This window comes from Triturus cristatus, chromosome 11 (genome assembly GCF_964204655.1).
Source record: "Triturus cristatus chromosome 11, aTriCri1.1, whole genome shotgun sequence".
Classification (NCBI taxonomy): Eukaryota; Metazoa; Chordata; class Amphibia; order Caudata; family Salamandridae; genus Triturus; species Triturus cristatus.
The window spans coordinates 850,685,799-850,699,140 of record NC_140594.1 but is presented as its reverse complement, the minus strand read 5'-3'; the positions used below and the strand labels follow the sequence as shown (position 1 = coordinate 850,699,140).

At 47.3% G+C, this 13,342-nt stretch overlaps 1 protein-coding gene across 1 annotated transcript in view; it reads left to right on the top strand.

The window, feature by feature from the left end:
• The first annotated feature begins 447 nt into the window (after window positions 1-447).
• GPC1 (glypican 1) overlaps window positions 448-13,342 on the top strand; it is a 349,563-nt gene continuing 336,668 nt past the window's right edge. Inside the window, exon 1 of the mRNA XM_085634652.1 lies at window positions 448-1,189. Coding sequence (XP_085490778.1) covers window positions 1,033-1,189 — 157 coding nt within the window. The 5' untranslated portion in view covers window positions 448-1,032. The remainder of the gene's footprint in view (window positions 1,190-13,342) is intronic.

Sequence of the window (13,342 nt, the reverse complement as noted above, 5' to 3'; positions counted from 1 at the left end):
AATGGTTTTTCACGAGTGAAATGTCCAGCTAACTATAACATGTGTGAAACCTATGGTTTTCTAAGTGAATATATATATATATATATAAATATATATATATATATATTTCTCCATTTTCCTTTTGGTTGAAAGGATGACTATGGCGACGACGCGTGATGTCAAAAAACTTTATTAATTGGCCACCATTGTACTTGTTTCGGATACGAACAGCCTTGCTCACCTATATATATATAGTCTCCTGAAAAATATACATATATATATGTATTCCCCTGAACTATTTCCCTGCATTAAAAATTGTTACCTGCAGCTTACACTCAATTCTTTGCAGCAGGCGCCTTAACCTCGTGGGCTGCCTTACTTGTGTTGGGGCGTGTGTCTGTCTCCAGAGTCTTACAATCTTGTGACCTGGGCACACCTTAAATATCAAGAGCAACGCCAGCTTAAAAAACACTCATCAGAATCGGCAATACACTGTGAGGTTGTTAAAAAGGCACAGCATTCCAGGCTACACTCGATGAGTGGGAATAAACGGCGGCCAATAGGGACGGCGCGCTCGGCGGCCAATCGGCAGCCGCAGCCAGGAGCCCGCTGGCTCTGCCAGCCTCAGAGAGCGCAGCGGGCTCCGAGAGCAGAGAGGAGGACAGGGGCCGCGGGAAGCCACCGGGACCGGTCTGCTGCTACCAGCGCGGATACTGCACCCCCGGGCACACAGCCCCTGTAGCTGCCGGCAGTTTGTTCCACGCAGGGGTTGGAGTCGTCTATACGAGCTGCCAGGGCAGCACCTGCAGACCCGCCCCGGTTATCACCGTCCAACCTGGGCGCGTACACCGGGACTATCTGCGGGTTGGAAGCGCACCTAGAGGGCCTTATTTGTCTTGACATCGCCGCTCGGGACACCTCGGGAATCACGTCCCTCCTTTCCGCACCGGTCCCCCTCACCTGCAGCCCGGATCTCGAAGGGAGGCCGGTGCGGTCCCTCGAGCCCCCATCTGGAGGATGCTCTAGGCGGCGTGCGCTGGAGGCAGCGGCGGGATGGCGTTGTCCGGTGGTCTCTGGTTCCTCTGGCTGCTGGCCTCGGCTTGGAGCGACGGGACCGGCGGAGGCAAACCCCGGAGCTGCGCCGAGGTCAGGCAGGTCTACAGCGCCGCAGGGTTCAGCCTCGCCGGGGTGCCCCAGGCGGAAATATCAGGTGAGTGCCTGACAGACAGCTCGGGGGTGATGCAGCAGCTCCATCCATCTATATAACATCCAAGTTCCAGCAAAGTGATATAGCTGGGGGGCGCGGGGCGCTGGTATGCGGCAGAGACCCGCGATTAATGTGCGGGCAAGGCTTCTGACCCCCCTCGGCTCCGCGGGGAGGGCGGGATTCATTGGTTTCTGACATACCTTCTTTAGCCATCCATGTGTGAGTTGCAGGTTCTAACCGAAGTGTGTTCAATCAGATCTGATGTGCCATGTATGCTACCTGCGACGCGCTTTAACACTAAACGAGATCTCGGTGTAACCTGCAGGATCTGATCCCAAGAAGGGTCCACTGATTGATGGTTGCGTGTGGGTTATTTTTAATCTGCATCTCACAGACATCTCGACGTGGTGTGTTAATGCTTGTGCGGCAGTGAATATAGGTGTCAAATACATCTGAGGCAGTTCACAGGGGCAGCAGTTTATTCTGCTGCAGAGAGGTCGGGTGTGTGCGGGCGCGTGCATTGACATGTAAACCGCCTCGTGCGCAGAGGTTATAATCCCTCCAGCAGGGAGATGTGCGTGTTAGAATGTTCGTTCCGTGTATCACCTGCAAGTCCTATTCGCGGTAAAGTAGCTCAGTGGGTTACTGGTGTGTGGCGGAGATCTGTTTGTAAGTAGCAGGTCGGTGTTCCAACCCAATAAAGCGCACTTCTGGATTGCTTGTGTAACCTGCACTCCATAGTTTCCAATCCGAGTGATTTAAGGGGTAGAGCTGAGTTATGTAACTACGGTTTCTGGTGTTTAGGGGCCAACGGACCATTCAGTATATATTGCTCGGTATATTAAAGAGTGGTGTTGTTGCTCCCTGGCTGTAAGGAATGTCAATGTCAAATTATTTGTTTAGTTACTAAAAACCATAACACTTTTTGTACACATCATTATGGATAACAACAAACATCAAAGTAAAATTTTACTAAAAATACATTTCGCGCTACCAATTAAATTATTTCTGGAAACGAGTGCACCTCAGACACCCAAGGAATGAAATCGATGAGAATAAAATATTTTAAGATAGTAAGAACTGAAACAAGCAGAGATAAAACCCAGAGGCAGAGTTCTGAAAGTGGAGTAGTGCATGATACTGGTTTTAAGCATAAGTAATCATTAGAAAGTGCCGCGTGCATTAAGCGGGCCGCAGGCCATTTGTCATGCAGCTAGGTGCTTCCAGGTGTCTAAGTGTAATAAATAATCAGTTATACGTTTTTGAGACAGTCAGTGGTTCGAAATCGAAGGTGAGCATTGAAGGTTTGTGACGTAGATCTCACACCTTGATAACGATCTGGCGTCAGGTTGGCAAAAACATACAGAAGAGGCCTCCAGACAAGTGCAGGCTCCCTTCGTCAGGAAAACTGGTTTTAGTAGGGCCTGCCTAGTGACGTCAGGAGAGGGGCAGCCATGATTGGCACTTGACATTGCATAGTCTGCATGCCCCCTCCGTTGCTGGGTTGGCCCATGCCGGGTTGAGGTTCGCTACTGGTAAACCAAGCTATTGCATATTCATAATATCTCTGCACACTCTGCTTTTGATGGCCCCTGAAGGTAAGGCTGGGGTCTCCCTTCCAGATATGAAGGGTTTAGGGGGGGCAGACTATCTGAGGACTTTAGAGAAGCAGTGTCTTGCTGACCTGAAGCTAAACGCAACTGCCTATTGATTGCCTTTTTCCAGGTTCAAAAGCAGATGAAGTTGAGTGTTGGCGCTGGTGCTTCGGCTTGGAAAGATGTAATTGCCTTCTGCGATTGCCAATGCTATGCTTTACTGGGGATCTCAAATGTGTCTCTCTCATAGGTCTTGAGTGAGTACCCTGGTGCTTTCAATATACATATGTAGTATTTCAATGTGTCAGACTCACAGGCTAGCATTTGATTTGATAGGCCAAAGTCCAGGTGGATTCTAGATCTGCAGAGACGCCTGGGCAATTGGAATATTTTCTTATGACCTGAGCACTGCGCATGCACTAGGCTGACAGAACAGGCGCCTGGAAAAGCCCGATGCCCCTATTGTAGTGGTGGGAGGAGGGGTGTTTTTATGAATTTGAGAATTAATGAAGCTGAGGGATTTTTTAGTTTCTTATGGAGGCAGGCGAGACAGTAGTCATATTTCATTGCCATTTTAATGATCTTGGTCCCCATATGCCTTGAAATAATTTTCTTGTTCTTATGATGGCCGAAGATTGCGAATTTGGTCTTGTCCTGATTAATCGTAAGAAAGTTATTCTCACTATATGTATGAAGACTGCTCAGTGCTCGCTGTAAGCCCACTTTGGTGTGATCCATTATTACAATATCATCTGCATATTGAAGAATGTGTAGAGTCGAATGGCCTAGTCGTGGGAGGATGGCAGATAGCTGTTTGCCTGTGCTTTGCGTAGATCTGCTGTGTTAAAGGGCAGGAGAGTGAGGATGCAGCCTTGCTTCAGACCACCTTGCGTGGTAAATTTGGAGGTGACCGTTCTCACACGGACCTATGTGTCTGAGTAAGGAGAAATGATAGCCCCTAATAGATTTGCGGGAATGCCCCACGCACTTAGTTTCCTCCATAGCTTATCGAAAGCAGCACTGTAATCGATAAAGTAGAAAAGAAGTGGTAGCTGTTTTCTTTGGGCTGCTCAATGGCTCAGGACCGCACGTGTGGTGATGCTATCAAAAGGGGAAACTGCTGCACGGAAGTCTGTCTGGAAGAATGGGAGAACACCATTGCCCAGAATCCAAGCCTCTAGCTCTTTGAGTAGTATTCGAGCATAAGCATCGGCCTCTAGATCTAATAGGGCTAACAAGTGATAGAGGGCTTTGTTCGGTGCCCTTTCTCAAATATAGGGCACAGGATGGAGCCCCTCCATGCATCTGAAACTTGGGCGGAGAGGAAAGCTTGATTATAAAGAGGTGTTTTAACCTTTGTCCAGTCCTCCGATGCACATTTGAAGATTCCACGGGAAGGCCGTTAGGACCTAGCGCCATGTCATTTTTCATTGACTTTATGATTTTGCAAACCTTGGCCGGCATGGTTAGATCCTGTTGGTTTCCTGTGGACTGGTCTACGGGCCCCAGTTTGTCCATGTAGTCTGGCTCAGTTGAATGGCTAGAGTATAGTGCTGTTACATGGCTCATCCAGGCTCCTGCCGAAACTCCGTTACCCTAGTTGAGTTTGGGGCTTCTAGTTTGTTAATGTAGTTCCAGAAGTGAGCTAGACGTCTTTCCTGGTGCACTTGATGTATGTTTAACTACTCGGCTTTTTTCACTTCCCATACTGCTTTTTTGTATTCTTTGTGCGACTTAGTGATAGCTGTTGCATTTTTGATGGTTAAGTTGAGTTTGTGGTTGCGCAAGGACCTTCTAAACTTTCTTCGTGTAATGACAATGGTCATACGGCTGGCTGAACTGCACCGTCCCTATTTCCATTGATGGTTGCTAGCGATCTCCAGTTGCTAGTAAAGAGTCCATAAGCTCCGTGGGTAATCTGCCCACTCATTTTCTATGAATCCCTGAGTAGTGTTGGAGTTCATAATCACCTTGCGTAGCCACTTAGTCACCATAGAGGTCTCTGTGGCCCTCCGATTGATCCTCCTGACTTTGTTGCTTCAACGCATGTAGAGGAGCCCACTACGCAATGTTTGGCCACCATAGGAACTCCTCAGTCCACGGTTAGAGCAGGGGCTTATCGCCGCTTTCACACCTATCAAGAATCTCAAAGTTAATAAGACAATTCGCCAGAGATTCAGACAGGAAGATGTAGCCAATTGTTGAGATTCTTTTAAAAGTGCAGAGGAGCTGGTGATGGGGGTCTTGAGCCTTAAACACTTAATGTGAAGGTACCCAGAAGGTCATTCATTTTTTCCTGTTCCCTGGCTTTTTGAAAAGTGATGCTGGTGTTTCCCAGGCCCCTGATGTTAAAGTCCCCTGTGAGCAGGACTTCATGTGAGGCGTGATCCAGAAGAATGGCTTCTAGGTAATTGCAGAGGTCGTCAATTGATTGCATTTTTTGTGTTTTCGGTGTCTTATGGCAGCAGTTTATTAGGAGCAAGGGGGTCTTTTTATGATGCATTGATAACCCTGAGATTATTTCTGCTGGCAAAGTCAGAGAGGTTTGATTAAGGGGCACAACTTCAATCTTGCTGGTTTGCCTAATGAAGGTTGAGAGACCTCCTGATGGCCAGCCAAATAAATTAGTACATTTTGCTGGCATAAAAAGCTCATAGAAGCCTGGTAAGCGCCCACGTTTCCTGTAGGCAGATGATGTTGCTTTAATGCAAGAATGCCACCGTAGATTTACTTGTCAAAATTGACCTCAGACATGCCACATTAAATTATGCGATTGTAAACATTCGCTCCTTTGTGGGTTTCTGAGATTGGACTCGGCCTGGTTGATGGCGGCTTGGAATAATCCTCTCGGGTGTCACTATGAAGGTTGTCCAACTCGTTCCACCAGTCCTTGTTTCTTCTTGTCATGTGTCTTACGTTTCTTTGATTATTAGCACATAATACTTGTAGAGATTTTGCAGGTTTTCATGCACTTGGAAGCCAGCCGTGGGTAGTGCCCTACGCCCCTCACAAGTCACTTCTGTGCAGCGCAGTGGGCTCCTGTGGCAGTAAAAGTGAGGATATTTTGGTGGATGAAGCTTTAACAACTCAATTCCCCATTCCTCAAAGATCCTTTATTCACTCAAGATGGTGTCTCTGAGGCCAGCTCTTTTTCATGTGGTTAATGTGGCATCCGAGGTTCCTTTTTCTAGGATCTGAATAAACTTTACAGAAGTTAGTTCAGCTGCTGTCAGATCCGTCGGTGTTGAAATGTGTTGGAACAGGCGTAACACATTTCCTCTGTTTATATTTCATGAGTACCCTTAGGGGTGTAGTGAGTAATGAACACCAAATCAAACAGGTAGACAGGCAACGCAGAACACCACCATAGTCTAATAATACTCCAAATTGTTCATTTCTTTGAGCATTGTCCATAAGTTGAAAAGTTCATGTAGAGAAGTAAATCATTATCCAATCTTGATCCGAATGTTGTATTAGATGTTTTTATTAGCCAAATATGTGTCCAATTTCAGACTGCAGCCGACGCGCGTTTCGCCCACAGGTCTTTTTCAAGGCTGCATACATATAAAGAAGAAAAGAAAACATAAGGTCTGCTTAACTTCAAAAGTAAATGTGCTGAAGAGCATCATAGTCTACCCCAAAACATATATAAAGAGGGAAGAAAGGAGCGATTGTGCTAGAGAACCTGTGTTAGGGACAAGACTGAAAAATATATGTCTAAGGAATACCACCACCAAGAATAGTGGTCTGTGGTGCGTGTGTGTATGGCTTCCCCTGGTGTGGTAGTTTGAGACTCTAGTGCCCGTTGAAGCTGGAAAGATGAAGGGCTAAGTGCAACTAGGGGGCAGATCGGTTGACTAGGTGAGAGACTGCTTGTTGGACCACTTTGTCTCCAGTTACTTACTGGACAATTGGTCATGTTGTGTGTGACTGATTATCATCACAGTTTGCCTCATAACATTTTTCAGCTGGCCTTGATGTGGATTGTGGCTGGTTGTCATAGTCTCTCCTGTCACCGGGTGTGGGGTAGACCCACTGATTCGGTGGACCTATTTCAAGTTATCGTTCAACATGTCATATGCTTGCTTGAGCTAGATTGCTGGGTAAAGTAGCCCAGGGACCGGGCCAATAGGCATTTTGGCTGCTGCTTGCAAGGCCAGGAAGGCCTTTGATAATGGGTTACCTGTTTGCTAAATCGGTGCAAACAGGTGTCGTATTTTTTCTCGATTCTGCCATTTGTGCCTTGGGAGCAGTTGTCGATAAAGGAGCCCCTGCCTGTTAAGTGGCTGCACCCCATTGATCCCATGTCTGGCCCCTGTGGGATTATTTGGTACAAAAACCGATCTCATGGGAACGGCCTCTGTGCGCAATCCCACCTGCCCTATGTGTGGGGGGTGTTGGTTTCAATTGTTTCTGATATGCAGCTTAAAGTACAGGTGACTTCCTGGGTTTCCTTGTGTACCATTGATGGCTCGGCGGCAAATGTGGGAGTCAGCATGGCCCTTGATGCATTAGTACAAACCATTGGTGCCCTTGCCATGTTGATCCCTTGGACCGTCACTTTTGGTTTGTTTTCAGGACCTTTAATGGAGATTGGAGCTGCTACTACTTTTGGTGGTCCATGTGGGGCTGTCTCTAGAAGGGTGGGATTTCTCGATGGGTCTTGCGAGCAGCTTGGTGGGTTTGTCTTCCATGTGCCCCATACTTGCTTTAGGAGCGGAGTTGAATATAGGAAAGAGCTTCGTAGACCCATTCCCTTGGTCCAAGTTAGAAATGGTGGTAGCCCCTGCGATCAGACATCTCTGTTTTATGAGGCACTGTTTTTCTGACAGTTTTTTCAATTTCTTTTTTGCTCTTTTTGGGAGATTAAGGGTATTTGAGGGCCCTGGTGGTGCTAATGGTTCAAGAGGTTGGACTTGTGCCCTCTCTTCGATCGAGCTAGGGGATAGAGAGTCAACTGTGATGATAGAGTTGCAAGTGGGCTGTTTTGTTGGAGGATAAGCCCATCTTCGGTCGGTGGTGAGGCCGATATTGCCACAACCGTGGAAGTATTGTCATTGATATCAATTTGTTTGACTGTGGAAATTCTGTTCAAAGGCAGATCCCTTGTGTTTTTTTCAATGACCTAGATCGAACTCTTGATGCTGTCCACAAGGCTCCATAGTATTTCAGTCAGAGAACTTAGTTTATTGATCAGTGGGGACCATGAGCAGAGTCCGTCCACACCTGCCTGCCCAAGGAGATTTGCCAATGAGCTTAGCCTGAGTTCCAAGTCTATTAAGCTTGAGGCAATAGACTGAATTAAGTCCATCAGGAGCTCCATCTTTTGCGATCGTCATAAAAGAGCCCTGGCAATCGTGTCTTGCTTAATACTGATGAAGGCCAGAGAGGGGCTGGGTGGCCCTAAAAGTGCTCTTAATTGTGTAGGACTGATGGATCTGCATTTCTGCTCATTTCTAAATACTGAGGTTTGTGCCAGTAATGCTTCAATTTGGGCTTCCAGTGTGGCATGGAAGCAGCCCAATAGGTTTCCCAGTTCCTGATGGCACATACTTTCCCTTCTAGACTTTTTTGAGGGAGATCCAGTGGAGTTGGTCTCTGAGATGTTTTCGGTGATGTCCGAGACAAAGGGGCAGTCTCACTGCCTTGCACTTGCGTGGTCCCTATCATAAAAGCACATGGGCGCTGTTAGCTAGCCAGAACTTCTTTTTCCAGTCTGCAATTGTCTACACCCGACTGATTCAGGGGATAAATGTCTCCCTCTGTTGCTGCACTCTCCAGGGCAGTTCTGTGGAAGCCTGATGGAAGATCAGATTGAGGGCTCTTCTCACTGTACGGAACTCCCGATTGTAGGCTGTGACAGGAATTTGACCAGCAGGATTTTGGCCCTGTAACCGAAAGCGCTCGATCTATGCTATATGAAGAACCTGATGGCTTGTTCAACTCCCAGGAGCCCGATGAGGTTGGTGGACGAAGTTCTTTATGGGGCACCTTAAAAATATTAATTAATCAGCCTATTTGATGATGATTGGGCTGCTTGTGCCTGGGTCCTTTTAGAAAACAGGTTGGTCAACCCCTGGGGAGTCTTTGTGTCAGATGTTGTGGACGTTGGTGGGGGGTGGGTATGGCTTCTTGATTATGCTCATCTGTCCCTTGTTTTCTTGATTTGTTGAGTGAAGTAGAGCCAAACTTAGACTCTTGGGAGGGAGGTATCAGAGATGGAAGGATGGTTCATTGTATTTTTTTCCGGGGCATAACTTACCTTCTGGGCATGATGCCAAGAACTTGTTGGATGCTTCTTTGCTGGGTTCTTGGAGTGCATGAGATACTGTTCTGTAAGATTTTGGACTTTGGAAGGTGGTATGTAGGCAGCACTGCCTTACCTCCCGATCGGTGAGCCTGCCCCGAGGGGCACCAATGAGAATGAGGGGAGAGGCACGGACATACTACTCACGAAGGAGGTCGCACTCTCTCCTCCTCATCGCCTTAATGGCTCTTCTGTGTAGTGGCGGCTAACCACTACTTGCCTCGCTGTTTGCACGCTTTCCCTGGGCTTTTCCAAGGCCACCACCTACAGACTCCTGCGGCCTGCTGCAGTTTCTGCAACTCCCAGCGTCCACCTACTGGGTGAGCTCTAAGAGTGCTGGCTTATGGTGGGTTTCGGGGGAGCTCCTGGAACGGGAGCCGGTGGTGCGATTGTTCAAAGCCTCACCCATCTCCCCCACACCGCTGCCTCAGTGAGCTTTAGGGAGGCTGGTCAGCAGCGGTGGCAGGTAGAAGCTACACACACAGGGCACAACACTGAAACACTGCGAGGTGAGGCAAGGCTCAAGGGGCGGGACAGTGCAAAGTCAGTACAGAATCAAGGTGAGCTCTGTTCTCTATACATACAGCCAAAGCGCCAGATAGAGTTACTGCCCAAGAGAAAAGAGAGAGACTTTCTTACCGCTAGAGCTGCACACCCCAGCACCCGCTCTGTCATTTTCAAAACTGGACAACTGCCATTGTGACACGTGCTCCCCTCCCTCTACGAGCACTTCTAGGACACTTCTGGACAACTGTTGGTGGGAATGTAGGCACCTCAGCAGGTAAAAGCTGCACCAGCCTTTTGCCGGCTGCTTCTGTGCACCGTCAAGCACCTGAAACTGCCTAGAGCCTCACCGCCAATTTCCACCGAGCTGTACCGGGACTACAGCTAAGGGCCGGGGGTGCGCAGAGTAAGCCACAAAGTTATTGGGAGCTTTTAAAGAGCTTTTCTGCTGTGCCTCCTGGCTTCGCCAGTGTTTCTTTACAAGCAACGCAGCTTGCGGGCTTGCTTGCGGCACACTTAACTAAACTCGGAGAGTCACAGGGGTCAAACGTTGCTCAGCCCACCACTCTGCTGCCACTCGGTCCTTAACGCTCACCTTGCTGTCGGCGTCCTGCCGCAACCACTCCAGCACGTCTGCTCTGGCTCGATTTCAAGCCCGCCTCAAGTCCCCAGAGAGATCCTGTGGCTAAAAATCAGTGGCGGCTGGCATGGCTCGTGGCTGTGGGGGTCCGATTGTGAGAGGGAGGGAGAAAATAGATCACTTACCTTGCCACCGCCTAGTCCCGCATCTCTGCTCCTGCTCCCTGCCTCCGACTTCAGGAACAGGAAAGCAGGCAGCCAGGATCCCGCCCCTAAGGCCAATCACAACGTTGCAATGCAGCGTTGTGATTGGTCTGCGCGCCGTGACACTGTGCTCAGCCTGGAGCTGGCGGTGTGGGCATGTTCTCCGTGAAGGCTGTAATGCAGACTGCATGGAGAAGTGGGAAAGTGAGCATGACTGGTTTGGGCGGCCCGAGAGGGCTGACCAAACAGTCCCTGCGCACTTAGACTTAGAAGTGGGCAAACCACTTCTCCACTGCGCTGCTTGCAGAGCAGCCCCGCCCACCCACCTGCAAAGAAGTACAAACATACAATGATAATAGCTGAAAGTTATTATCATTTTACGTTATTGCTTCTCGCACTGCTGAAAGCAGTGGGGCAACACTCCTCCACCATTGCAGAGGAGCCGCCACTTCAAGAATGCCTCAAAACACCTCGCCGAAGTGGCGCGCTGCCATTAGCACCTGGCCGCGGCACAACACTTTGCTTCTACATCTCGTTCATCGAGAAGTTTTTTCATGCGCCAGCAGCCGCGCAGCATGACAGGCAACACCCCCTTGTTAAAGCGTGGCGTGAAATAGTCAAAAATGCAGATTGGGAAAGTGTGCATTCACAGCATGACATTTACGGTTCTTCTTATCTCTGGGTCACATTGCAATTTTATTTAAAGCACCTTGGTACCTAACAAAACAAGCATTGGCATAGCCAATAGGTCTCGCCTTTGGGGCCATATAAGTATTTAGTTATGCAGCACAATATCCTTACTGCAACAACATTAACTGTTGCATGGCTAAACACTTATAAGGTACCAAAGGCGAGACCTATTGGCTATGCCAATGCTTGTTCTTTTCGTCAACAGGTGTGGTTAGTCTTTTAAGTCACACTTGGCTGCATGAAGTATACCACATTAAACCTTTCATAATTGAACATTTTCAGTTAACTGAAATTGTATTTCAGATGTGAAAGTTTTGACCCCAATTAAGTGAATTTTCAACAAATCAGATCAATTACTTCCACCAGGCCGAATAAATGACTTTAGTCAATAACGACAGCTTGGAGAGGGGTCACGCTGCTAACGTGGCCTGTCAAAATCTCTGTAGGGCACACCCACACATTACCAAAAACGTGATTGTGTTGAAAATGTCCACTGTTTCATAACTCAGCGCATATATAACCGACAAGGATAGTCTTGTACTCCTACTGCCAACTTATAGTGAGCTAGATATAGTATTTGACATCTCCAAGTTCAGCCTGGGGACCCAGGCCAGGCACAGAGGCAGGCCAGGCACGTTTCCTGGGAACTGAATCTAAGTGATAGGAAGCCATTTCAATCAGAGCACAGGAGGCTAAGGTCCAAAACTCAGATCTCACACTTCAGTAGAAGTGAAAAATATACCCAACGCCAGAAAGCAAGAAAATCTGGTAACAACCCCGGAAGGAAGGACCCATTACAAGTGGCGAGAACGAAGTGGGTGAGTTGAAAGCAACAGCAAATGTTCAGTCGGTGTTCAAAATTCGGTTGAACAAATGCAAACAAGAGAGCACATTTGTTTGTGTTGTTTTCTGATATAATTAACGATTTTACCTTGATTTATACAGGCATTTTTTTTTAATTTCTAGTAAAATTAGTAGCTTCTTTTGCACTGGCAGCCACAGTCAAATGCGTGCGATTCTTTGTAATTCTGGGAGCCTATTGAAGCAACTGCAGATTAGATAACACGGCAATGTAAACATTATATTGCCATGAAAACGTTTGATTCACAACTCGTGCAAAGAGGTATTTATGCTTTCAATTTGAATGTTTAATGATTTGTTACCAGGGGTCGATAAAAGCCTTTATGCCTAGTTAATCGAATGGGATATTATCGCCTTCTGGACAGAATGATTTCCTCGTTAATGCCATAATAAAGCAGTAAATAGGTAGAAAGTGACTAGTTTACTCTTGCAAAGTATTGGGCCAGGTGTGGAGTATTCAGTCATCTTTGCTCATTTTGTAGTAGCGCAAACATCTGTGGCGAGGATTACACAGATTGGGCAGCAACTTTGGCGACCCCGAACAATGCAGAAAACACAGGGGCTGCCCGGGTGAAGAACTACAGTGGCTTTGTAGGAGGACCACCCTTGGAGGCCAGATCTACTCATTTAATAAAAATGATATTGCTTTAAGCAAAAAGCATTTAGTTAATACACACTAAAAATGGTTGACGTTATTCGACATTTCATGGCTGTGTATTTACATAGAAACTGTGCTTAGTAAAAACTTATAAGATATGTGTACAGGAAATCTGTTATGTCTACAACTTCAGCAACTTAACATTGTTTTTTTCAACATTGCCCTTTTCACATTAATTTTTCAACATTGCCCTTTTCACATTAATTTTATCTGTAGACAACTTACACACAAGCATTGGCATAGCCAATAGGTCTCGCCTTTGGAACCTTATAAGTGTTTAGCCATGCAACAGTTGTATAACTAAAGACTTATAAGGTTCCAAAAGCGAGACCTATTGGCTATGCCAAGCGGCCGTGGGGCCGCGAAACTGATCGCTGTCAAACATCCGCGAAAGTGAAAGTAATCGCGGTAAAAGCGGCGCGCGCGCCCGCGCACATGCACTGTGGCTCTAGGCTGACCTGGTAGCACTTTTTGGAGCCCTCTCAATAAGTCTCGCCAGACCAGCGCATGCGCTGGGTCAGGCGAGACCTAAAAATTACTTGCTAACAGTGTCAACTTACTCTATAGACTAGCACCAAAGAAGGAAAGAGGCATGTGGTTTTTGAAGATCTTTGAGATTTTTTTGATTGCCTAACGGAGGCCCATTAAAATGAAGGCTTATTTTAAAATCCGATATGACCCTCAGAGTTAGTTTAGATATCCATGCACTGTGTTTCCGAAAGGATGCACACACACCTCTGATCCTGTTTGTAACTATT